The sequence below is a fragment of the Carlito syrichta genome, unplaced genomic scaffold (assembly GCF_000164805.1).
Source record: "Carlito syrichta isolate Samal-C Ts95f unplaced genomic scaffold, Tarsius_syrichta-2.0.1 Scaffold314834, whole genome shotgun sequence".
NCBI lineage: Eukaryota > Metazoa > Chordata > Mammalia > Primates > Tarsiidae > Carlito > Carlito syrichta.
The window spans coordinates 464,717-490,167 of record NW_007258930.1 but is presented as its reverse complement, the minus strand read 5'-3'; the positions used below and the strand labels follow the sequence as shown (position 1 = coordinate 490,167).

General features: G+C 39.7%; 1 protein-coding gene across 2 annotated transcripts in view; it reads right to left on the bottom strand.

The window, feature by feature from the left end:
- The window catches only part of GLIS3 (GLIS family zinc finger 3), a 471,312-nt gene that overhangs the window by 22,777 nt on the left and 423,084 nt on the right, over window positions 1-25,451 (bottom strand). For both annotated transcript variants that reach the window (XM_008072048.2, XM_008072049.1), the window contains one exon: window positions 6,343-6,518. In XM_008072048.2, coding sequence (XP_008070239.1) covers window positions 6,343-6,518 — 176 coding nt within the window. The remainder of the gene's footprint in view (window positions 1-6,342; window positions 6,519-25,451) is intronic.

Here is a 25,451-nt window from a genome sequence, read left to right as displayed (position 1 = left end):
CTGCTGAGTTGATATCAAATGGTCCAAGCCAAGGAGGCAGCTTCATGGTGTTTTCCTGATGAAATCTAATAACTGAACCATGGCTGATAGAAATCTTTGTGTTGGCAACTGGAAACTCCACAGGGGTGAAAATAAGAGAAAGCAGTCGAAAGTACAGAAACCTAAGAGAATGGAAGACAGGCGCAGGAAATGGGTCAGAACCCCCAGAAAGAGGCCTCTGAGCTCTACCACTGACCTCCAAGAGGAGAGGTGGTGTGAATGAATCTGTCTGAGAGATAGGTCTTACTAGTCCCATTTACAGATTAGAAAACCCCTCCAGAGAGTGTTGATAGATCCCTGGTGTGCCTCTTCAGTGTGCTTATCCAGCGAACATCATCATCATCATCATCATCATTATTTAGAGACGGAGACTCACTCTGTTGCCCAGGCTGGAATACAGTGATGTGATCATAGCTCACTGCAGCCTCCAACTCCGGGTCTCAAGATATCCTCCCACCTCAACTTCCTGAGTAGCTGGAACTATAGGTTCATGATACCATACCCAGCTAATTAAAAAAAAAAAAAATTGTAGGGACATGGCCTTGCTATGTTTGCCCAGGCGATATTTCTACCTCAGCATCCCAGAGTTCTGGGATTACAGGTGTGAGCCATTGCACCTGGCCTCTAATAAACCTTAATAGAACCTCAGTTTGGTTAACCATGGCAATGCACTAAAACATCCATCTTCCCAGACTTCCTTGCCATGTGATTAAGTTTAGGGTACACTCGTCCTTTACTCTTTACCTCCTTTCTGCCTAAAACTTGGACAAGATTTGTAGAATATCAGCATTCACTATGTGACCAGGAGAAAATGAAAGATACCTGTTAAAGATGACAGAACAGAAAGGAGGAGGCTTGGACACTGTTGGCTCTGTATGGCTGCCCTTCCACCCTCCATTGCTTCCTGTTAGACATTTTGTCATGTGAGGAGAATAAACTCATACACTGGTGTTGTTGCTATACCACAATAAATAAACTCTGAAAAGTCTTGGGCTCTGTACAAATGCATATTAAAAAAATTACAAGATGTTTGGGAAAACTAGGATTCCAACAGACCACTCAAAAATCTATGAAACCTTTTGATTACAGCAGTAGCAAAATATTCAAGAGGGAATCTGGGCAGCTGGGGCAGCCAGTTCAATGCCCCAAAAAATTGGCTGGAAATGTTGCCTTGCAGGTACTGAGACAGCAGGTGATAGTAGAGCCTAGCACATAGGAAGGAATGTGACTTGCCATAGGCTGAGGGACGTGTAATTTGGGGTATGCTCCTTTCTGGGGGAGGGAGCTCCCAGGGTCATGTTTATTTTAAATTGTATTAAAATCGAGCTGAAAGGGCTCCTGCCTGTGAAGCAGCTTGGCTGAGGGTTTTTTCATTTTCTTCTCTTGCTATTCCAGCATTCCTTGTCTAGAAAAGAGTGTGTGAACAAACACAATTCCTCATTATCCTGACCTCATTCCCCTATTCACCAGTTGCATCTAAGTGAACTGAGCTCCTTATTAAGTCACTGTTTGGGTGTTCTGTACATGTGGCCCCAACATCGACTGCTTCATGTTTCTACCTCTCTCAGTCCATTCTCTATATGGCGCTCTACATGACTCTTCTAAGATACCAGGCTGACTGCATCATTCTGTAAAATTACACTTATCATGACACACATCCTTTAGGAGCTGGTCTTGCTAGCTCTCCAGACTCTTCCTCCTCCTCCACTCAACGGCTTAAATGTGCACTCCAGCCATACACAAACTCCCTTTGGCTCTTCTCTTTATGCATACGCCACACTGTCATTTATGTTCTTACCTGTGACTTTTGCTTCCCCTCTGCCTGGACCGCTTCTCCCCACCTAGTCTATCCAATGAGCTATTTGTCTTTAAGACCCTATTTAGACATCATCACTCTGAACCCTTCTCTGACACCTTCTTCTGAATAAATCAGGCACCTTTCACTTCAACTGTGGCATGATTCACAGCACATAGATTAAATGACACTCATATTTGCCTGGCACATAGTCGGTGACCAATAAATACTTGCTGAACTGAACTTGGTTTCTTCTTGATGGGCCTAGAAGCAGGACGGTTGTGAAAATGCTGTTGTAGGAATTCCCATGGCATACAAATATGCTGGAGTGAATAGGGCATTTAAAAAGAAATTATCCATTAGTAACACAACAAAATGCACAAATATCAACTCTCAGGCAACTAATCCAGGCAAAATTCTGAAGCTTGCCTGGGCAAGAGAATTGTACTAGTGAGAAAGAAAAGACTGAAAAACAAGCTTACATGATTGGAAAGAGTGTCTGTATGTTTACCTCTAAAATAAAGGACTTAATTGTACTAAGTAGTTGCCTTGGAGATGTCACCCAAACAAAGACCTGTAAATGCCATCAACATTCAAACAATAAAGGAAGCAATACCTGATGCCCCTGACTAATGAAGGCAATATGAATGAGTGAAGTGGGTGCAGAATCAACAAAACTGATCACTGGTCTTGGGTCATTCACTAAGTGAGGAAACTTGAAAAAGTGGTGCTATTAATGTTTTCAAAGGATGTCTTTTACAAAAATCCCTCTTAGTAAAAATATACATAGAGCACACAGTGTCTAGGTTCAGTGTCAATTGGTAAGGAATAATTAACAGAACTCAATGGACCTCATCATCTTCATCTTTAAGACCATAGCCCCTCTGAGTTCTAACCCTTTATGGCTCTATATGATGCAACAGTGTCTACATACAGGCATTTACATTTCCTCATGGAAAAAACATAAATACATATTTATTTTGGTGTGCCTTTCACTTAGAAACATGCTGTTGATTAAGAATGTGTCTTGGAAATGTGAACCTCTTGTTAAGGGTGCCTGTGTAGTTTGCCAAGGTAGCAATGCCTAAACGTTTTGTATTCTTACATGTTTCAGTTTCCATCTCTAAAAATACAGTGATGACATTTCTCCCTGACCTCTACCTACTGCCGGAAGTACAGAGGAGAAGGGGGTGACGACGCTCATTAAAGCTGTGAACTTCTTGAAAGAGAGAACAAACACTCACTGCTGCTATCGTGTTAGCAGCCCTGATGCTGCTTGGGGCTTTAAAAACCGAGTTTTATTAGGGGATGAAGTTCCCTGTTACCAAATGCTATATAACTCCATCCAGCCAACACATGCAACAAAAGCTGAAAGACACGACCAATAAACACAACTCATTAAGGAGGTCTTGTCTCACTCCCAGCACTGTATCACCTGCTTGAAAAACAGTACAGTTTGTCCTTACCTTAAAGAGTAGTTGGTGAGAAATGCTTGGGCCAACAAAGTTCCAGAAGAACATTTTCAGAAAAATGCCTGGAGGAGGGAGTAAAGCTGCATCTAGGTCCCTATCCTTTACTTCCCAGCAGTTACCTGGTGGCTACCACATGGATGGCATTCCTTTTGCGACCTCATTGCAGCAACCACTTGCCTGTCTTCCTGGAGGGTCATGATTTCTCAATTTGCCTAACTACATCTTGAATTTACTTTTAGGGTTGATGTTAGCAGTTTGTCACTGGCCATACATTTATTAATTTTTTGAGTCAGAGTCTGACTCTGTTGCCCAGGCTACAGTATAGCAGGCATGCTCATGGCTACCGCAGCCTTGACCTGCTGGGCTCAGGCAATCCTTCTGCCTCAGCCTTCCAAGTAACTGGAACTATAGGAATGCAGCACCACACCTGGCTAATTTATTTATTTATTGCAGAGACAAGGTCTTGCTATGTTGCCTAGACTGGTCTCGTACTCCTGGGCTTGGGCAATCCTCTCACCTCTGCCTCCCAAAAGATTACAAGCATGAGCAACCACACTCAGCAACTTTTTAACAATTAAAATGTAAAAGTTAAAAAAACAACAACAACTCGACAACATCAAGTTGGCAATATATTCATTATTTACTTAAAAAATGAAGAGTATTTTGCCAAGAGGTAGGGCAAGATGAGAGTGTAGATTCCATTTGTTGTATCCTCTTGTTTCATTATTCATTTGTCAAATGAGAGACTGTCAATTGCTTATTCAGTAAATATTCACTTCATGCCTACTTTGCACCAAGTATTATTCTTGACCTAGGGTTACAAACACTATCCCTATTCTCAGAGTCTATTAACAAAGAAGAAGAGAGTGGAAGGAAGAACATTAAATTAATTAAGTTCCTACTCTGTGACAGGCACTTTTCTTGTCATATGCTCCTAACAACTGAGAGAAGAGAGATGAGACTCTCCAATTGAATGAATATGAATTGACACTCAATAATTTATCCAAAATCACACACTTCAGAGTAAACTAGTATTTGCTTTCAAATTGGCCTAATCCCAAAATCCCTTTTAAAAAACTTCTTTAGAAAGAAGAAATCATTCATGATCCTACTACCTTGATACAAAACCATTCATATTTTGGAGAATTTCCTTCCATTTTTTTTCTACACATAGGTTAATTTTTAAATTTTTAAAAATGTGTTTCACAGTGGTAATCAAAGTGCATTTTATTTCATTTTATCAGAACTATGACACCATCGACTGTGAAATGCTCCATTATTCTAGATAGCACCAGAAAGGAAAATCACTGTCAATTATATGATGCCACCAACTGCGAGATATGTCCAGATTTCAGTGATGTTAAAATGTGAAGGTGAAAAATGTGTGTTACAGAATCAAGAACCCACTCTGCATTACAGAAAGCCCACACTCAGGCTGTGCACCTCCTGCCTAGAGGGGTGAGGATGGCTTCACAACACAGGGCACCTGAGTCTCTGCCGCAGTAGATAAGCTCCTTAACTGGGCCAGCAGGCAGAGGGCTTGAGTTATCTTTCTTACACATGCCTTACTTTGTGTGTAATAAGCACTCAAAAAATATTTCTTGATTGAATAAGTATGTATTTTAATCTTGAGAAGAAATTTATAGACAGAAGAAGGTAAAATTACCTTAGGTCCAAAGAACAGTATATGTCCAAGTTTTCTTGTGGAACAGAGGGTTTGTGTGGTTACACTGGGGAAGTAGGGAGAGGAGCCAGATGGAACTTGGAGTCTGCACCAGGGCCCTGGCTTCTCAAGGACTTTTCCTTCCTACAGCCAGACACAGTTTCTATATAGCCTCCTCTTTGCTCTTCAGGCCTTTACTTTGATGTTCTCATCCAAGCCTAGCTCCACAGTACCACTCGATTCTGCCATCTTGAGAAACCATTCAAACTCAGGTTGAATACTGTTTAGATATGGTTGAGAACACTACCCATTAATTCCAGGTAATAACTTATAGGGCAAAAATTCTGGAATCAGCAGGAGAAAGATGGAGAAGAGTTATATGTTTTAGATGTTGAAACAGTCAGCATAAATGTACAGTATCTCCTCTGTCTATACAGAAGTTCTGACCGTCCCAGGAAGTAAAAGGTAATGACAGTTTGAGTCTATATAACTTGGCAATTCAACTTTCTATGGGCGTTCACCAAGATATGGGGCCTAAATTGGCAAAATGGGTTTAAGTATAGAAAAGAAGTTAAGCCAGACTTAGTTCTCCATGCATGTTTCCCACTAAACACAAGATCTGCACATTTTAAAAATCATTATGATTTCTCTTGCTTTCCTTCTCTCTTTTTCTTCCTCCATTCAGCTGCCAAGTATCTGTGTGTCCTAACTACACATGAAGAACTATGTCAAGTTCCTTAAAAGATACAATGAGTCAGAAAACTCTAACATCAGATAAACGTTTACACATTAACAGTGAAGGTACGTTTTATTTACAGATGAGCAAATAACAAGGTAGAGTGAGCACACATATTGTCAGAGAGAGGCAGGTAATATGCAATTAGAGTTTATAGCCAGGAGAGTTATACCAGCTCAGTGATCAGGAAAGGCTTCAGAAAGGAGGCAACATTTTATCTGGGCCTTGAAGGATGGAGAGGATGTGGGCATACAGGAATGAGGGGAAAGACCTAAGAGCAAAGAGGAATGATTGTCTAGGCACAACGACTCCTGTTGTTTCCTTTTACATGGGCTGTTTATTGTTTAGGAACAAGATGCTATCACTAGGTATTAGACACTAGCCAACGAACGGATCATCACCTTCAGCTGACTAGTGTGGAGTGTCATAAGTCATATCATCTTAGGGCCAAAGCCAGGAAAATACTGTAGGATTTCATGCCTTACTTAGTGTGAAATTTTAAAGGAAAGTCATAAAAGCCTAAGTCTTGTTTAGAAAAGAACATCTGAAATCCACAACTGGTAACTAAGACACTTGATTAAAAGCAACAGCACAATGTCACTTTTTCAAAACTCCATGATACGAGCTCCTTGCTTACCATGGACATGGATACCATTTGGTTGAAAAGAAGAGTTTGTTTCTGGTTGATAGGACTTCAGGTGAGAACCTGATGGCTGCTGTGTATGGGGAGGCTGTGTTCTCTGCAGTATCGAAGAAGGAGCTGGAACTCTCCGGGGGCTGATGTGGTGAGGAGACGGAGCAGAAGGTGCAAACCTGAGAAAACAATTATAAAAGGAAACATGAGGAACATAAAATAGTGGAAACAAAGACAAACTCTGCAAAGCCAAATTCTAACTTCCCATTCTGGCTATCCAAGAGTATGACAAGTCCTTTAAAAAAAAAAACCATCAAGACTTTTCTCTCCCTCTTTAACCACTGAATTCTCAATTGAGATATTGAGGCAAAGAGACCAACTCAGGGAAAACCTAGTCACAGTTTGGATTTTTCAAGATTCTTAAACTTCATTTCAAATACACTGGACTGGGTGACATTCAAAGTACATCTTTTGCCAAGCCCTTTTTCTGCTAATTTTTAAAATCCATTTGCACTTCAGGGGAAATTTGATCCGTATGTTTCTGAAACATTTACACTTAGTTCATAAACATTTTGTTTTGTAAGATATATCTGAGGTTCAAGAAGTGTTGTTACAAGTCTTCATTATGAGCCTCTCTAATCCTATTCTTTTTAAACAATGCATTTTCTTTTGCCAAGAAAAAATCAACTTAAATCTCAAAGGTCAAGTGTGGTTTGAAGCCCAGAACCCAAGCGATCTGTATTGGTTCTATGCTTGGCAAAGAACATTCCTTGAGAGTGTAATGATAATACAATGTAGGAGTTACATGCACCAATCAGAGTAAAACTATGGGTAGTTTCTGGGCCAGGTACATATTGGAGTTTAAATAAGGTGATATCATCAAGTAACCTGGGATATAAAATGAATGACTGCATATTGACCTTCCAGTTGTAAAGGAAAATTGGCAGGGTCTGACTTCCTAGGTTTAAAATGATAGTTTCCAACATTGAAGGTTTCCAGCATCGAAGGGAAGGAGTACTTATGAGAACAATGGTAAAGTTTGGCAATGTCCAATGGTGTGTCAAAAGGATGTGCCAGTTCAGCAGGTGACTGGCACAAGTGTAGTGAAGAAAGGAGCACGGAGTCTGTCCATGTAATAAAATGAAGCAGCAAAATAACTTTGAGGAAAACTATACTGGTGATGAACTGTTTAGTTCCCTCAAAAAGTTCCAGTAAGCTGAAAACTTTTAATCAGTTGTTTCTTACACTGTGTAGAAAGACAGGCTTTGTTTTGCCCTAACATGTTTAGGTCACCATCTGCTTGCATTGCTTATTTCACAGGAACAAATAACTTCACTTTGCTGGGCTTTGGTGTAGGGTCGTAGATCATAAAAAGGGAAGATGAACCAGTCAAGTATATAAAGTGATTGGAAACATTCTGAACCAGAATATTTAATAAATCAGAGCTTCTACATTTGTATTCAGCAGTAAGAAAGCAGGGAACACAATTCCATGTCCTTTTTGCATTTCCCTTGTGAGGTGTGATGAGGCTATATAAGTTGATGTAAGAACCAAGAAGGGAGGATTTGGACTCGTTAACCTCTGGAGAAAAGAAGTAAGCAGGATTAAACAAATTAGTTGAGTTAAGATGCCTGTGTAAGCGATCATTTGCATTTTCATTCTGCAGAAAAGGAATAGTAACTGAGTGTCCTGTGTTGGGTAAATATATGTTTTACAAGCATATCATCTTAATTGGAATTATCCTTAAAAGATGTGCTGAATAGCCTTGAGAGAAAAAACAGCAAAAAATCATGGCAATGCCCTGAGAACATCTAGTAAAATTCTTATGCCAGGATTCCTCATATGGAGGCTATTTTCTGGGGGAACATGTCCTTAACATGTCTCACAATGCGCTCTGAGGTTGTGGGAGAGAGGAATCGTACACTCTGAGGAATTGTGGGATCACAGACTTTAGGGGCAGAAGGAGTCTACATTACCACTCAATCCCGTAATTCCCTGGAAGAGATCCCCAGGGATGGAGGGAGGGAGGATTTGAATTGCAAGGCAACCTATACCACTATTAAACAGTCGTTGTTGGCATCTCAATTTCATTTTATGGACAAAGGAGCAAGATCCTTTGGCTCCCTAATTCTATTTCCTCATTCTGGAATAAAAGATGCAGCATGCCCTAGATGGTTCCCAGTCTTTCTTCTGGCACCTCTGCTACCTTCTTGCTGCTGAGGACTGATGGGGCACAGGGATGTGTGGCTAAGCAAGTATATCTACATATAGATTCTGTAAATATGTGATTCTAGTATAATTATATGCTAATTACAAATCATCCTTATCTACTCATTCATGCAAGTTCCAAACACTGGCCAGGCTTTCTTAGCCACCAAATCTTACTCATTATAATAACACTGAGTAAAGAAAGAAAATATGGTAGATACCCACCAAGGTCTTTGCACTGCTATCTCAGAGACCTGGGAGAATAAAATATTATGCCTTTAACTGACTCCATATTTTGCTTTTTGCTAATTCTGATTGGATTTTCTTCTGTTATTCAAATCAATGAGATCATATGGTATAAAGTTAATATAATTTCAAAACATAGAATATCATCCCATATAAAATATTAGTAATAATTTAAATATAAGCTATTCTAAGTCAAATATACACTTAAAGTAGGCTTTGATTTGGAAAGGAAATAAATAGTACAAAAGTTTTAACTTTTATATGTATAAGGAAATAAACTGTAACAGGAAGTGATCATGACGATTCAGACAATTGCTAAGAAAAAAGGAAGTAAATAAGAATTAATCACTAAAAAGTCCAGCATAAGAAGTGAGTGTATAAATAGGACTGATTTTCAATTACAGTAGACAGAATTAATTTTGTTGCCATCTAAAAACACTATAATATTTTATTGAAAAATCTTTCATATCCTATCAATTTAAACTTAATTTTTAAAAACTTTGTTACTTGTTAACCAACTCCTAGTAGAGTAGAAATAGCAAATTAAAATCAGGGGCAAGAGGACAGGAGAGGTATGGGGAAAATGAAAGAGATTCCTGTTGTTCCAGGCAAGGTCCCTGGGAGTGTCCAAAAATAATCACTGACAACACTTGACAAGAAAGATGCTAAGAAAGTGATTAAAAAAAAAAAAAAAAAAAAAGACAACTCAAGAAACTGAGTAGAGTAGCTTGAGGTCATTAGATGCAAAAGTGAACAACAAACAGATAGAAAACATGTATACATAAACAGATGCTCCCTAAGAAAAACATAAACCATTCTTACTATTGTTGAAGGTAGGGTAGGGGCCTTAGAACCCTATTTTCTAAGCGCCAGCACCTGTTTTCCAACCTTATTTTTTTTAAATACACAAAAATATCAAAATGAATATGCTCTGGATATTCTGTCCCCAGAAAGTGAGTTCAAAAAAAATTTTTTTTTATTTTAAAGATGTAGGGTACAATTCAGGGTTAGGTATACAAACGTTGGTTATGCAGGTACGCTTGATGATGAGGTGTGGCCCCCACTCTCCTTGAGGTTTCCCACTACTGCTAATCCCGCCTTTCCTCCCCCCGGCAGTTTCCCACTACTGCCAATCCTTTTCTTATAGTATTATGATAATTGTTCAAGGTTCACTTATGAGTGAGAACATGTGATATTCAGATCTTTGTTTCTGTGTGAGTTTCTGTGTGAGTTTTTAAATTCTGTGTGAATTAATGTTTTTGACGCTAAAGTAAATGAACCCAAAATTTGGATGCTGAGGATAAATTGTAGTTATTTGCAATTTTTTTCCCTATGGAATATCTCATTCCTGAATTATGTCAGACCAAGGTGACATCAGTCTCATTCATCTTGAGTTATAGCATGTGCAAGAGCCAGAAGCGAGACCTTCTGAAATCTTTTCTAGGTCTAACCCTGTTTCCCAGCTGCCGATCTGCAGTTGACATTTTAAAGACTTCACTGTACACAGCTTACTCGTCTCTTCTTTAGCTTTTTATATTTCTTTGAAATGACAGATGATTACTCTGTAAAGAGGCCCATAACAGACCAGGAAAAAAAAAAAATCACTGCTTACCAGAAACAGATCATACAAAAGCAAACCAGAGAACTAAGTCAACCATTTCCACTCATTTGGTGGAGGATTTGTATAAATTTAACAAGAGCAATGATTTACCAAGAAAAAAAGGGTGGGGTACAAGTTTTAAAACCTCATTAAAACAATTCTCTGGTAGGGACACACTTACAAGGTTTTGGCAAATATATATTTATACACACCTCAGAGGATGCCTGATTATTTGGGGATATTTACTTGGCCACTCTCCTTCCTTTCTTTCCCAACCCCCACCCTCTGTTATCAAATTCCTCAACTTGCAGTGTGGTGGGCTGGCAGCACTCAATCTTAGACTGTTCTACAGATCAACAAGTCCCAATCGAGTCACGTAGACTGCTGAGGTCCATGTGGGTATGGCAGGACAAGCAGATGGACGAAGTAGAAGACGAACAGGGCAGGAGTCACACCTACCTGGGCTTGGATCATGACTCTGTTCCTTACAAGTTGCGTAATCTTGAGTGAATTCCCTAGCTCCTCCCAGCACCAATTTCAAGTGTAAAATAAAGACAATCTCAGTTCTCACTGAGGATTGTAAGATGTGAGATAACACTTCAAGAGATATCTATTAAGCACCGACCAAATGCGTGACACTATTTCTAAGCACTAGGGATAGAGCAACAAAGAACACATATCTCTGTATTTGTGGAACTTGTATTTTTAGTGAGGGGAAACAAACAGTGAGAAAATTTAAGTAAGCAAACTATGTACTGGGTTAGAGGAAATGAATGCTAAGGAGGAAAATAAAGGATAAGATAGCAAAGGGTGAAAGTATATTAGGAAAAATTTTAAATTGGGAAGTCAAGGATAGCACAGTACTTAATACATGCCTGATGACTTGTGGGTGATCAGTACATGTTTATGAAATGACTGGTCTAAACAGAATGCGCATTTAAGGCATCCCTGACATTAGCATGTACCCCAGTGCTTGAGGGCTGTATAACACTGTACTTCTAGCACCATATTAGAACACTTATAGAATTCTTTTTTTTATTTTAAAAATGTGGGGTACAATTCAGGATTAGGTATACAAGTGGCCATCGTACCCTACAGAATTATTTAAAAATATCTACTCCCTTGACTATTCAGATATGGAAAACAAGGCTCAAAGAAAGTGGCGTATTTATCCATCTGGTTAATATTCTAGTTCTAAGCGCATTTAGTCTTGATCATGTGTAAGGGTCTCATGTCTTGGGGTACTGAGTTTTCTAATGGAGTATCTTGACTTCACAAATTCATACAATTATAGAATGTTCTAGCTGGAAGGGGTACTGGAGTGCCGCCTTTTGGGATAAGAAAAAAAGAGGTCCATATAGGTGAAATGATTTGCTTCAAGTCACAAGGGTAAGAAAAACCTTTCTAGTGGAGCTGCAAAGCAAGCAGGGGATGGGAGCGAGAGGAATAAAAGCGAACCCCCAAGGGCTTCTGAGCTTCTAATTTTTATCTCAGGCTGATGGAAAGGCATACCAGCAATTTTAATACCTTTACAAAAAAAAAATCTAGCAATGCAAGTGCTGCTCAGTTTATGTTGATGAATTTGCTCAACCCTGAACTGGAATTCTTCATGCACAAGATAGTGTGTACCTTTAGTCTTTCTAGTTGGATGACTCCTTTCAGATAGGGCCCTTTTCCCTGTCCTTAAGTCCCAAGTGTTTCTATATCAACTTATAGATTTATTTCTTTAACTAAATTAATTTTTTAAATTCTCTTGGATCAGAGACAAAGGATCTTTGAAAAAATTCACTAGTAGATTGTGTTACAAGTCAAGCACATAATAAACGTTTCTTTACTTCTCTTCATCTGTGCAGTACTTACAAGCCGTTCTAGCCAGCACTGTGGTTGTGTGTGTGTTTCAGCGCTGCTCTGGGGGTTAACACTTTGAAAAGAAGGAATTTATGTGTTTACATGATCAACTAGATTAAATGCTGGTATGTGTTCTGGATGGTTCTTCCCCCGTCTCTTCCTCGGCGGCTGCAGACCTCCCAAAGAAGGAAGGATGCGTTAGAACAGCTTGTTTCATTGTATTCACACGAAAAATATTATTGATTTGCTGCCAGGGAGTAGAAATAATGGATACAAACTAGTCTACGATGGATTTGGGGAGGTATTTTTTATTTCCCCAAAGAATTGCAGGGTATCATCTGTGGTGGTTTTAAAATTCATCTGTGAAAACTAATCAATGAAAAATGGCTTTAGCAGTTGGCCGACTGCAGAGGGGGAAAAAAAGGAATCCTTTTCAAAACCTAAAAAGAAAAGCACAGTTTTAAGGATTTCACATCTGATTTAACATCTAAAAAAACCCCCCAATGATAATACCCCACTTTGTATAGCCAGACAGCGCTCCATTTTAGCAGACTTTAGTGGTCTTTATAACGATTTATGAATCACTTCATGAATTCCTGGCTGACTCATCTGGGTGACTATAGTATCTACTTATACTTCCCTTCTGTCTCACAAAAGAGACACTTGGACTCAGTTCAATCCAGATTTGTCCCCAAATGAATCACAGCACGTTACTGGGGGAACTGCAAATTGAATTCGGCTTCTGAGACAATCAAGACCAGCTTGCAGTAATGAAGAAACGGCCGCTGGGAAGTGTGGGTAATTGCAACACTGTCCATCTGGGCAGGACCAAAGCAGGACAAGAGTTGTATGTCTGTCTGAGGACTCAGTCCCCAAATAGTCAAAGAGCTGAATTTGTCCCCTAGAAGGGCTTAGTGTTTCCATCTCCTTATGAGAGACTGGGTCAATATTAACTGGAAAAAATTAATCAAGTTGGACAAGACCAAGACTCAAAAATGATTGCCTCCATCCAGAATGACAAAATGGGGGCTGCGAAGTTGGCTGTACATGAAATAATCACCAAGGTTGTTGAAAGAGGCTCTCGTATATATACCATCATGAGTGAGGCTTTGTAGGAAATAGGAAGGACAGAGTGTTCTGGAAGAAAGTTTTTCCACTTGGGTAGAGGGAGCAAGTTGTAAGTCAAGAAAACAAGGTAATCATTGCCCACAGAAGAGAAGTGTGTTTTTTTTTCTTGTAAATGCTGAAATAGGGCCCAGGGCATTGCAATATTTCTCATCTGTGGAAATGAAAAGGGAGGAGGGGAGAACATCTAGGGTATGACAGAAAAGAGAATTATGCAGGACTAAGAGCAGGAGTTTTCTGGAATATCTTGACTCCAGAATTGGCTGTGACTCAGTTGTTTGTCTATTTCAGATGTTGTCACAATAGGGAGAGAGGGAAGAAAAGTCTGATTCTGCCAAATCCTCTTTTTAAAAAAAGCACTGAACTCAAGAAAACGTATCCAGAGTGGTCCCAGACATTTGATATAAAAAATTCTGCTATGAAAAAAAATCTGCAATGATATCATCCCTGGGACTGCTCTGAGTAGGTCAAAGCAAGGGGATTAAATCACGGTCCTGCGGCAAAGGGAAAAATCTTGCTCTTGTTCAGCATGGTGTCAGACAGTATTCAATCTGCTTTGCGATAGAATGCATTAGATGAAAGAAAAACTTTCAGAAGAGAGTGTAATGAGAATGCCAGATGAGAAATGAGGACAAAAAAGTATTATTTTTGTCTAAACATGAGAAAAGGGGGCATAGTAAATAAAAAATGGACTCTCTAATACCTGTCTTATGGTTTCAAAATGCAAGCACAAGTCTCTTGAAGGCACCCAAAGAACTTGGAGAACCAACTTCAAATGCAGCATTCCTGCCAAGTATGGTCAAGTGTCTTTGAAAGTCACTGTCAAATAAGACTTTAAAAGTCAATATAATCCATAAATTTGAAAAGAAACTAGCTGGGTGGTGGTTCAGTCAGTAATAACATGTGCTGTCTATATGTGTATTTTTTTTTCATCTACAGAATATCAGGTAACTATTGTAGTAATCTCCAAGGAATTTTCTGTACCTTCTCTTGAAGATAAGACTCAACATTTGACTAGAGAAATGCACTGAAAGCAACAGCATGCATTTTTAAAATTCACAATTAAAGAGGCTCTTGGCTCTTACAGATGGAAAGAATGTAAATTCTCAGATATTTGCTATTTTGTATTATATCTTCAGCACCTTATCTAGTACTATGCAAAGATGAATACTTAACAAATGTGGGTCATTGCTGTTGAAGAACTCTGTTGAACACAGTACTGGTTCCACAGACTTGGCTCCCAACTCGGGGCCAATTCTTGAGGCCAGGTAGATGAAACATCACCCAATCGGTACACATGTCCAGTCAGATATCATATTTTCACAGTTCCTGGTTCTGGTGGGAATATATTTATTCAAGAGAATGAGCCTAATAATTTATTCTCAGGAGAAGGATAACCAAATCAGAATTTTTTTTCTCCTTTCAACTAAACAAAAAAAGAAGTCAAAGACTATTTCTCAGAAAAGGACACAAAAATCTACTCTAAATGGATCAAAGACCTAAACATAAGACCTCAAACTATAAGAATCTTAGAAAACAAAAGAGACACCCTTACAGAAATTGGAATAGGCCACCAATTCCTGATCAAAACCCCAAAAGCCCATGCCACAAGAGATAAGATAGACAAGTGGGACCTCATCAAACTGAAAAGCTTCTGCAAAGCAAAAGAAACCATCAAGAGAGTGGGGAGGCAGCCCACAGAATGGGAAAAATATGCGCCAACTGTATATCTGGCAAAGGCCTAACATCCAGATCTACAAGGAACTCAAACGTGCCGAAAGGAAAACAACAAACAGCCTTATAAAAAAAGTGGGCAAAAGATATTAATAGACACTTCTCAAAAGAGGACATACGAGCAGCCAAGAAATAAATAAAAAACTGTTCAGCCTCACTAATCATTAAAGAAATGCAAACTGAAACCACACTAAGATACCACCTAACTCCAGTCAGGATGGCCATCATTGATAACTCAAAAACAATAGATGCCGGACAGAATGCAGAGAAAAGGGAACACTTCTATAGTGGTGGTGGGAGTGTAAATTAGTACAACCTCCATGGAAAACAGTGTGGTGATTTCTAAAAGATCTAAAAATCAACCTTCTATGTGACCCAGCAATCCCCCTTCTGGGAATATGCCCAGAGGAACTCAAACCATACTATAAAAAATATACTTGCATACATATGTTTATTGCAGCATTATTCACAATAGCAAAAACATGGAACCAATTGTGCTGCCCATCGAAAGTGGACTAGATTTTAAAAAGTGGTACATATACACGATGGAATATTACACAGCCATAAAGAAGAACAAAATTATGGACTCTGCAGAAACTTGGGTGGATTTAGAGTCTATAACACTTAGTGATCTATCACAGAAACAAAGAACTGAGTACCACATGTTCTCACTTATAAGTGGATCCTGAACATTTATTATAATACTACAAGAAAGGGACTGGCAGTAGTTGGACACCGCCAGAGGAGGTTGGGGGCACGTAATATCAATAAGGGTACATGATCCCAAACCAGGTAAGGGTCAATGGGAGGCCCAAACTCCACCTATAGGATGACTACTTATGTACCTAATCCTGAATTGTACCCCACATATCTAAAATAAAAATAATACAAAAATAAAAAATATCCAAAGAAATTTTTCTCTTGGTTTCTGCTCACCTCAATGGTATCCTTATCACTAACAAACACAGTCCTTCATTTGCAAAAATATAGTCTCTGAGCCACTAAGTCTCCCATTGTCCCTACTTAGGAGGAGAGAAGAAGACCATGATGATTTCGAGATCACACCATTAAAACATTAAATAGAGGCTTTCCTTTGAACAGCTTGCTCTATATCAAAGTGGAGGCACTTTGTAATATATGGATGTCTTGACTCAGGCTAGAATGTCTTATGGGCTTTCACTTTGAGAATTCTGGCTCCATATGATTTATTGTTTCAGAGACAGCATAGGACAAGAGCACACTGACATGCTAGAATAATATATGGCTTAGTATGATCTCCATGGTTGCTTCATGCTAATATACTAAAGTAGGGGATGCAAGAAAAGGAATTCTATTTTACAAGTCTATATTGTTATAATTTCATGGCTCACTTTCCTGACTAAAAATGCAAGAAAACTAAGAAAACATCATTTTGGGCTTAACTTGAGATGATTTGTTTGGGATGTGGGAACAAAACAAAAAGGTAGTTGATTTGGCTTCCTCGGCACTTAAAAAAATTAGTTGTTTTTACAGACCTCTTACTACTAGATTCTGATGCAAGACTATATTTAATCTAAAAAGAAGAACCACTACTTTTCAAAATAAAAAAAATTTTAAGTAGAGAATAATATTTTGTGAACAAATATTAGAACCAGGAGTTGAGCTGTTTGCTTAGGGGTCACCCTATGTAGGCTCACAACAGTGTCTCCTGCCTTCCCATGAACTGGCTCGGAAAAGATGGTAGACCAGCAATCACATGCTCAGGGTGACTTTCACCATTCCCAGAAATAATGGAGGAAATCATAGTATTCCTCCCTTTCATTCATACTCATTCATTCCCCAAAATGTTTTCTTAACAGCACTGAGGGTTAAGCATTCTGAACAACGTAGCTGTCCTCTTAACATAGTCTCTGTGCTCAGATGGTTTCCTTTGTGACAGAATGTAAATGATCAGTAAACAAATAGTGCAATTTCAGGAGGCGATAGGTCAATGAAGAAAAATAAACAGAGTTAAAGAGTAAAAAGAGGCCAAGGAAGGAAAGTTTTAGATAAAGTTATCAAGAAAGGGCATTCTGAAGAGGTAACATTTGAGCAGACACCAGAAATGAAAGCACAAGTCGTATGAAGTTCTGCTGAAAGTGGCTTTCAGGTTTCAGGAACAAGTGCAAAAGCCCTGAGGTGAGATTAGCTGGTATTTTCTAGAAACACTAAGAAGACCACTGTGGCTAGAGCAGATTCAACAAGGGGAATAACAGTAGGTGAATTTGGCTAAGGTCAGACCATAGAGGCCATGTACAATACAAATGGAGTTTGGAGGCCTATATGAGGCTTATGTGTGTGTGTTGACTTGCTTGTGTCTATCTGTTACCCTGTCAGTTAGGTATGTTTCTATACACATGGGAAAGTGTTTAAGATGCATGTCAAGGAGCCTTCAGAACAGTGCTTGCTGAGAAAACTGCAACTATATGATAACACACTGTCATGTGGACAACTCTTAGTCATATCCAAGTCTTCTCTGATGTAACAGAGACAGGCAAAGCGAAGTTATTGCTGATATTAGAGCTCTAATTTCCAGGTGTTTATTACTTTGTCTTCTACATGAAGGTAATTTTTTTTCACACTCAGTGACTTTCCAAAACTCTCATAGGTCATGACTACATAAAATGCAAGTTTCGAATTGCAAGGGACAGAACTGTGTTTACAAATGGTATTAAAAAGGAAAATAACATAAAACCCACTGTGCTGACCTCACGAGTCTAGGAGGTACAAAAGACAGCCTTTGGCTGCTCGAGGCCCAGATGACCCATTTTTCCATTCTTGGTCTTTTTTTTCTTCTGTCAGGCACAGAATGCATTCTGAACTCTTTGTGGGGGATATAACAGACTAGAGAGGCATTTGGAATACTGCTAGAGTTACTACAGTACCCTAATTGGCCAAACACACAAGTTCATGTCCTCAAAATAAAGTCCAAACTCCTTAACATGGTTGATGAGGTTATTTCTCCAAGCTTCACCCTTGCCAGCTCGTTTCCCTCTTAGCTTTTGAATACAACCCTTATGGTACATATAGTGTGGCCCGTAGACCTTCAGCACTTCTTTCTCTAGTTCTGCCTCTTCTGGATTATGTGTTCTTTTTGTATGCCTCTGCAGCTCTCTGTATCACCCCTTCAAAATACTCTAAGTTATGGTTGTCCATTGGCTTGATTATCTCCTGTCAGACTGGATGCTCTGAGAGGGCAGGGCTCGTGTTAACCACAACATGCTCAGTGGCATGCCTGGTGCATATTGCCTGGTACACAAAGATGAGATAAGCTAAAAACTCAATAAACAAGTAAACCCCCAATGCTGGGATAGATTTTGATAAGCTTTAATATTTGATATGATATGTATGATTATTGCACATATACTAGGAGGTTAAGAAGAGTGAGGAAAAATTATGCAGTGTGTGTATGTGTGTGTGTGTGTGTGTGTGTGTGTGTGTGTGTGTGTAAGGCTGTGAAAAATCTGAGTGGTTAAGGGTATCAATGTCCTTGGTTGCTCAGAAAGTCCTGAGAAGGAACAAACAACACAGTAGCAAACCTAGTTTTGACCTGTTCACATGTTACACATGCAAAGAAGACAGAGTGAAGAGTATCACACATTAGTAGTATTCAAGACCTCAAGGAAGCAATGTAGAAAACCCAGAAATAGATGATGGCAAGGGACCTCTAGCAACATGTGTGCGTGTGCATGAATGTATATAACAGAGCAGCCATGTATTGTATCAAATATACAGGTTATCCAAGATAGTAAGAACTTTGAGAATTAGGGCCACTGCCTTTCTGACCAATAAATTAAGGAAATCGTTGCTTTCTGGGAACCACCCGCTTGGTGGTTGGGAGTTGACAATGACCTATTTCCTAGTATTCCCCTCATTGGTCTTTTTCTTCCACAACACCTATTAGTGTGTTACTCAGCATGAGGCACTCTGGAGGTTAGCAGAAAGCTTAAGGTTCCTGCCCTCTAAAATCTATTAATTCATTTATCTTGGTGACATCTGGTAAATGGTAAACACATGAAACAGATGATAAGAACTAAAGGGTTTGTCAGGGGGTCTTGATTCTGTGAGTTGTAAAAGGCAGAGGAGGCTTCCTGGGCTGAGAATGAAGTTGAGTTTCAAGGCTCAAGGATTAGAAGAGAAGTGAAGTCTTTAGACAGAGATAAAGCCAGAATTAAGATGCAGAAACAAGCAAACTAAGTTACAGAATTGCAAAGCCATTACAAAGAAAATGGTTGCTGTCTTTGACCCCTTTGCATCCAGGCAAGCAACACTATGTTCCTGATGACCCCTAACCTTTTTTGGCATCAGAGAGCGGTTTTGTGGAAGACAATTTTTCCATAGGTAAGGGGTAGGAGGAAATCATCAGGCATTATCTTCTTATAAGGAGTGTGCAACCTAGATCCTTCGCATGCTCAGCTCACAAAGTTCACAATAGGGTACGTGAGAATCAAATGCTGCTGCAGGAGGTGGAGCTCTGCTCATTGCTTACCTCCTGCAGTGCAGCCTGCTTCCTAACAGGCATGGGCCAGGGGTTGGGGAACCCTGAATTAGAAAATCAAACCCATGAAAAAGTTAGTCCTGGTTACTGAAAGGCATAGAAAGACTACACATCTATAAAATGCCTAGAATTCTAGCAATGCCACATCTGAAATAATTATGAGTGAAAACAGTATGGCTTCCTAGTACTCCACAGGAACTCAAGCAACTGGCAGTCTTTATTGGGTAAAGACTCTTTAACTACTTTCTCAAGTACAATTATTTCTAACATTTTCTGCTGTTGATTTATGTATTAGAATGCATACTCCCCAATGAGACTACATCCTTTCTTTCTGTAATATTATGAAATGTATATTTGATCTTCCTCCCCATTCCTGGCATACAACTCTGAAAATCCTTAGAATCTCCAAAGCAATGTCTCTTTGTATGCTAATGAGTTGACTGATGGCTGACAGCCCCTGGGTAGCTTCAGGATGGGGCTGGTCACTGAAAATATCAAGGCAAGATCAGAGTTGGGACTTTCAGCCCCACCCTCCAACCTCCAAAGGCAGAGGGGCCAAAGGTTAAGTGGATCAACAATGGCCAATGATTTCATCAATCATGCCTGTGTAATAAATGGTCCATAAAAACCTAAGATGACTGGGTTCAGAAAGCTTCCATATAGCTGAACACATGGAGGTTCCTGGAGGACAGAGAGCCTGGAAACAGCATGGAAGTTCCATGCCCCTTCCCACATGCCTTGCCCAATGTATCTTTCCATTTGTATCCTTTCTAGTAAATCAGCACATGTTTCCTTGAGTACTGTAAGCTGTTCTAGCAAATTAAACCCAAGGAGAGAACTGTGAGAACCCTGATGTATAGCCAATTGGCCAGAAGCACAGGCAAAATAACCAGCAGCTTGTGACTGGCATTGGAAGTGGGCAGCAATCTTGTGGGATTGAGTCCTCAACCTTGTGATCTGGTGCTGTCTCCAGGTAGTGTCAGAAAAGATTGAAATGAGAGTACACTATTCAAGATTGATAGCTTGCTTGGTGGGTGGGGAAAAATCCCACACATCTATCTTGTCACAGAAATGTTCTATGTTGACTGTTGTTGAGTGAGAGGATAGAAAATACACTTTGTTTTCCCCCTATATTCACACTTTTATTTCAGTCTTCTCTGACTCAGAAGTGGGGCTCATAGGAAGTCTTTTTATAAGTTTCTGCAATGTGGTCAATCCATAAGCCTCCTTAGCTCTGTTGCTTGCATGACAGAGCACACCATGCTTGTGGCCTTATTCAGAATGAAGAGAGGTAGCTGACATTCTCTTATACAAGATGGGCAGCACAAACCCAGGGGACTTATTCTTGGGACTGCAAGATTTCTCCATTTCAAAAAGAGACTCCCATCAATATTTTTGTTTACCATGGTCTAACAGACATACTATGAAATCCAATGAATTAACGTTTCCAAAGATGCCAAGTTCCTCTCATGGGAAACCACTGTCATAGACATAAAGCACCACAAGCTCGTTCAACATGACACAGTAAAACAGCTCTTCCCATAATAAGTTTAAATCAACATTAGGTGATGTGGTACAGTACTGCTTAAATCACTGAAATGATCTGTCATTCAGATAATATTTCAAAATAAAAATGGAACCTCGTCAAACTGAGAGAACTTGCATTTATTTTTATTTTATGGTGGTAAGGATCAAAGAATTGGATGCTAACTGGGTAGATGTGGTGGACCCTTCCTGACTTCTGACAGTGACTCAGTCCATTTTTTAACAAGTTAAAGCTAAGTAAATGATGAATCAATGCCTGCAAAGCAGGAAAAGATGCCAGTTTCCCACTAAAAATCGCAAAGTGTGATAAACCTATTTCCGTTAGGAAAACTGCTGGAGTTTTTACTGGGGGATTTCCCAGGCAAACAGAGGCAGAGATATATAAACCAAAAGCGGAAGTTAAGCACATTTCCTCTTAGTGTTTTTATGCTGGACACTAATGCAAACCCAGTGAATAATTCAGGGCTGTTTCATGTCATCCTCCTCTCCAGTGTGATCGGAAGGGAGAACCTACCTACTTTGGCTGGGTGGGCACAGGGATGGGGCACACATCCTGTGGGGAGGATATAGCAGCAAGGCAAAAACCACAAAAGTACAAATGTTTGCTTCATGCTCCCATCCATATAAAGTACCATCACCTCCCCTTCCTCCCCATTTCCCCTTCCATAGTTATTGGCATTATCAACCACTGTGATCATTTAACATCTTCTGGCTTCCAAATGGAATCTCTCAGCTACACCAAGGTGGCCTGCCTTTATGTCAGTATCCACAGCCACGAAGGCCGGCTTCATGCTGTAGAATATACGAGGCACTATACCTACTTTGGTTCATTGAATTATAATTTCCCATGAGGTGCAAACTAAGTCTCAAAAAAGATAAGAAACACCACATCACCTGTGTGGTATTCATGCCAAAAATGCTTACAATGAGCCTGTTTAGGAGAAAGGGATTAGACAAATCCAAGCTGTGGAACACTGTGTAAGATAAATATCCTGAACTCTGAAAAACTGTCAGTGTCCTGAAAAAAAATCAATAACAATAAAAAAAAGCTGGAGAACTTCATTAGATTCAAGGAGACTAAAAAGAAGTAAGAATGAAATGCACTGTGAGATTCTTACCAGATTCCAGAATCATAAAATGAAAAGAGAACAAAAAAATTCCTCCAGTTATAAAGGACATTATTCACAAAACTAGGGAAATTTGAATACTGATTGACTATTAGATAACTAATAGACTAATAGATTGACTATTAGTACTATATTCATGTTAAATTTCCTGAGTGTGATTACTATATTGGGTTTGTGTGGGAGAATGCCCTTCTTAGAAGATTCATACTGAATTAATTGGGGTATAGTTCTGTGTTATCTGCAATTATCTCTCAAATGGTTTAGCAACAACAAAGAATCTCTCAAGTGAGAGAGATTCACAGAGAGAGAGAGAGGCGCAAAATATTGACAGTGGATAAATATGGGTACAGGGCTTATGGGTATTCATTGTACTATTCTTGAATTTTTTTATATGTTACAAACTTTCAAAAGAAGGAATTTTAAAATATGACATAAAATAAAATGTTAAAAAGCAAATAGGTCAAGCATGGTGGCTCACACCTGTAATCCCAATATTCTGGGAGGTCAAGGCAGGAGGATAGCTAGAGGCCATAAATTTGAGAGCACCCTGGGCGACATAGTGAGGCTCTGTCTTCACAAAAAATTTTTTTAAAAACCCCCAAAATTAGCCAGGCATGGTGGTGTGTGTCTGTAGTCCCAGCTACTTGGGAGGCAGGAGTTAGAAGGTTGCTTAACCCAGGAGTTAAAGGCTATCTCTAAAATAAATGAACAGACAAACAAACCCCAAGCTGCAGGAGCAGCTAAGGAACTTGCTCAAAGCCAAACAATTAGCAACTGTCAGAGCTAGGATGCAAACACCAGGTGTTTAGGTTGTGTTTATGACTCTAATAATGATTACAGTATTTTTTCTACAAGTCTCCTTTTAAGGCCATGTACAAAAGGAGACACAGCGATTGCTTGTCTTTTATACTCTTGCTAAGGGTTGCTATGACTATTGATAAGAAGATGCAGTGAAGAGAGAGAAGTTCCAATTGATCATCTCTGAGCTTCACTACATTGTGGAGCATGACTCTTAGCCAGGCAGAATGAATGAGGTGATAAAAGCCCATGGCCAATATCATTTAATACCCAACTGAAAATTACATAAAATGCTCAAAAAATAAGATAACCTCCACTTATAGGAATATGTCAGATAAGTGGAGGATGGATTTCCTGTCTCCAGTGTCTGTGAACTTAAGAGACGGTTATCATTTGTACTGCTTTGCTGACAGATCCTGTGGGAGGAGGCTAATGATTTGTTTACACTTTACCCTGTACATAAAATTGTTAAAATTAGTCTGACATCTTCTGATTCACATTTCTAATTGCCCATCAGACATATCCACACAGATCTTTTATAACCATCCGACACTCAAATTCCTAAAGTCAATGTATCATCTCTTCTTCCGCCCCATCCCTCCACCCAACACCCTTTCCACACTACCACACTCTTGTATTTTCAGTTTCTGTTAACGACACAATTTTCCATGTTGGAGTCTAAGGGTGAAACTCAGGAATGAATCTTGGTTCCTCCGCTTTATTCTACATATGCATTAATAATTAGTGATTCTGCCTCCTAAATAATCACTCTGTAATAAATTATCCATCCTTATTGCTTTGTCTTACCTCACTGCTCACAAGCTCTCCTACAACAGCCTTCTCCTCGCTTCCCCTCTCATTCCAAGTTCCATTGCTCTACCATCCTGTCACCTGAATTGTTTCTCTATCATGACAATCTGACTGTGTCACTCTCCTAATGAAGAGCCCATAATAGCTATTCACTTCTTGTAGGATAAGGGGCAAATGGCTTGGTATAAAATACACGGTTCCACATGAGCTAACTGACTATTATCTGACTTCATCAGCTATGTACGCCCTGCATCGGTTGCCACTCTGAGCTACTGAGGCCCCCGCTTTGATATGCGGCTTCTTCTTTCCTCACATCTTGCATATGTTCTTCTGGCTGTCTGGGATGCTGTTCTTCATTTATGCATCTAGGAAAGCTGCAGTCTTCCTTCAGTGCCTACATCACTGTGTCTTTCTTTCCCTCCCTCCTTGAAGTAGAGTTAGAGACATCTACTTTAGGCTCCTGTGGTGTTACTATGACATCATATATCCAAACAGCATTACTATACTTCGTTTACATGTCTGTCTTTACTACTCAAACCTGTGAGGGCAGGGTCATGTTTTAATAATATTTTTGACCCCAGCATCCAACACAGTGTAAGGCATATAGCAGGTACTCAACAGCTGACTATTAAACAAAAGCACAGATAAATTAATAAATACAGAGGGAGGCATAAATCATAAAATATATGGTTTATCAGACTTAAAAACACATATTAACAAGCTCACGGACCAGGCCAACAACGGTGGAACCACAGATAGCTGGTGAAATCCAAGATTCAAAATTTTTATTCCTGCTGCCTATTTAACCTGTCATTTTGTTCACCAATTGCCTACTACTCCAAGATTAAATAAAGGTACCCACGAGAACTTTTTTCCCTTGTTCACATCTGGGAGTAACCTCTAGGTAGGTCAACTCAAGCCAGATGGCAAGTGGAAAGATGTGACAAGAGGTGAGGCCATGTTCTCCACATCACTGGAGGGTTGTACAGTTCAGAGTGAAGGTCTGACATTTCCAGTCTTCTTCCAAAGCTACCTAAACTGATGCAATCAGACACCTGCCATTGGGCAAGAGAAGTTCACTGTGGCCTGCCCCAAAAAAGGGAGGACATGGGGGGATGCAAGCAATGCAGACTATTGTTTTGGCCTGTGCCCATAAAAGCACACAAGAGACTGGGAGCAGAAGTTTCTTATTAAGGCCCAGAAGATCTCGTGAGCCAATGGAGAATCCAGAGATAAAAATATCATGAAGGGCCACATGTGGTGGCTCAGCCTGTAATGCCAGCACTTTGGGAGACTGAGGCAAGAGGATTGCCTGAGTTCGGGGGATTCGAGACCAGCCTGGGCAACTTGGTGAAACTGTCTCTCTACAACAGATCACAAAAACTAGCCGGGCATGCTGGTGTACATCTCTAGTTCCAGCTACTTGGAAGGCTGAGGTGGAAGGATCGCTGGAGCAGAGCAGGTCGAGGCCGAGGTGTCTGTGAGTGTGCCACTGCACTCCAGACTGGGTGGCAAGAGTGAGACTCCAACTCAAAAAAAAAAAAAAAAAAAAATT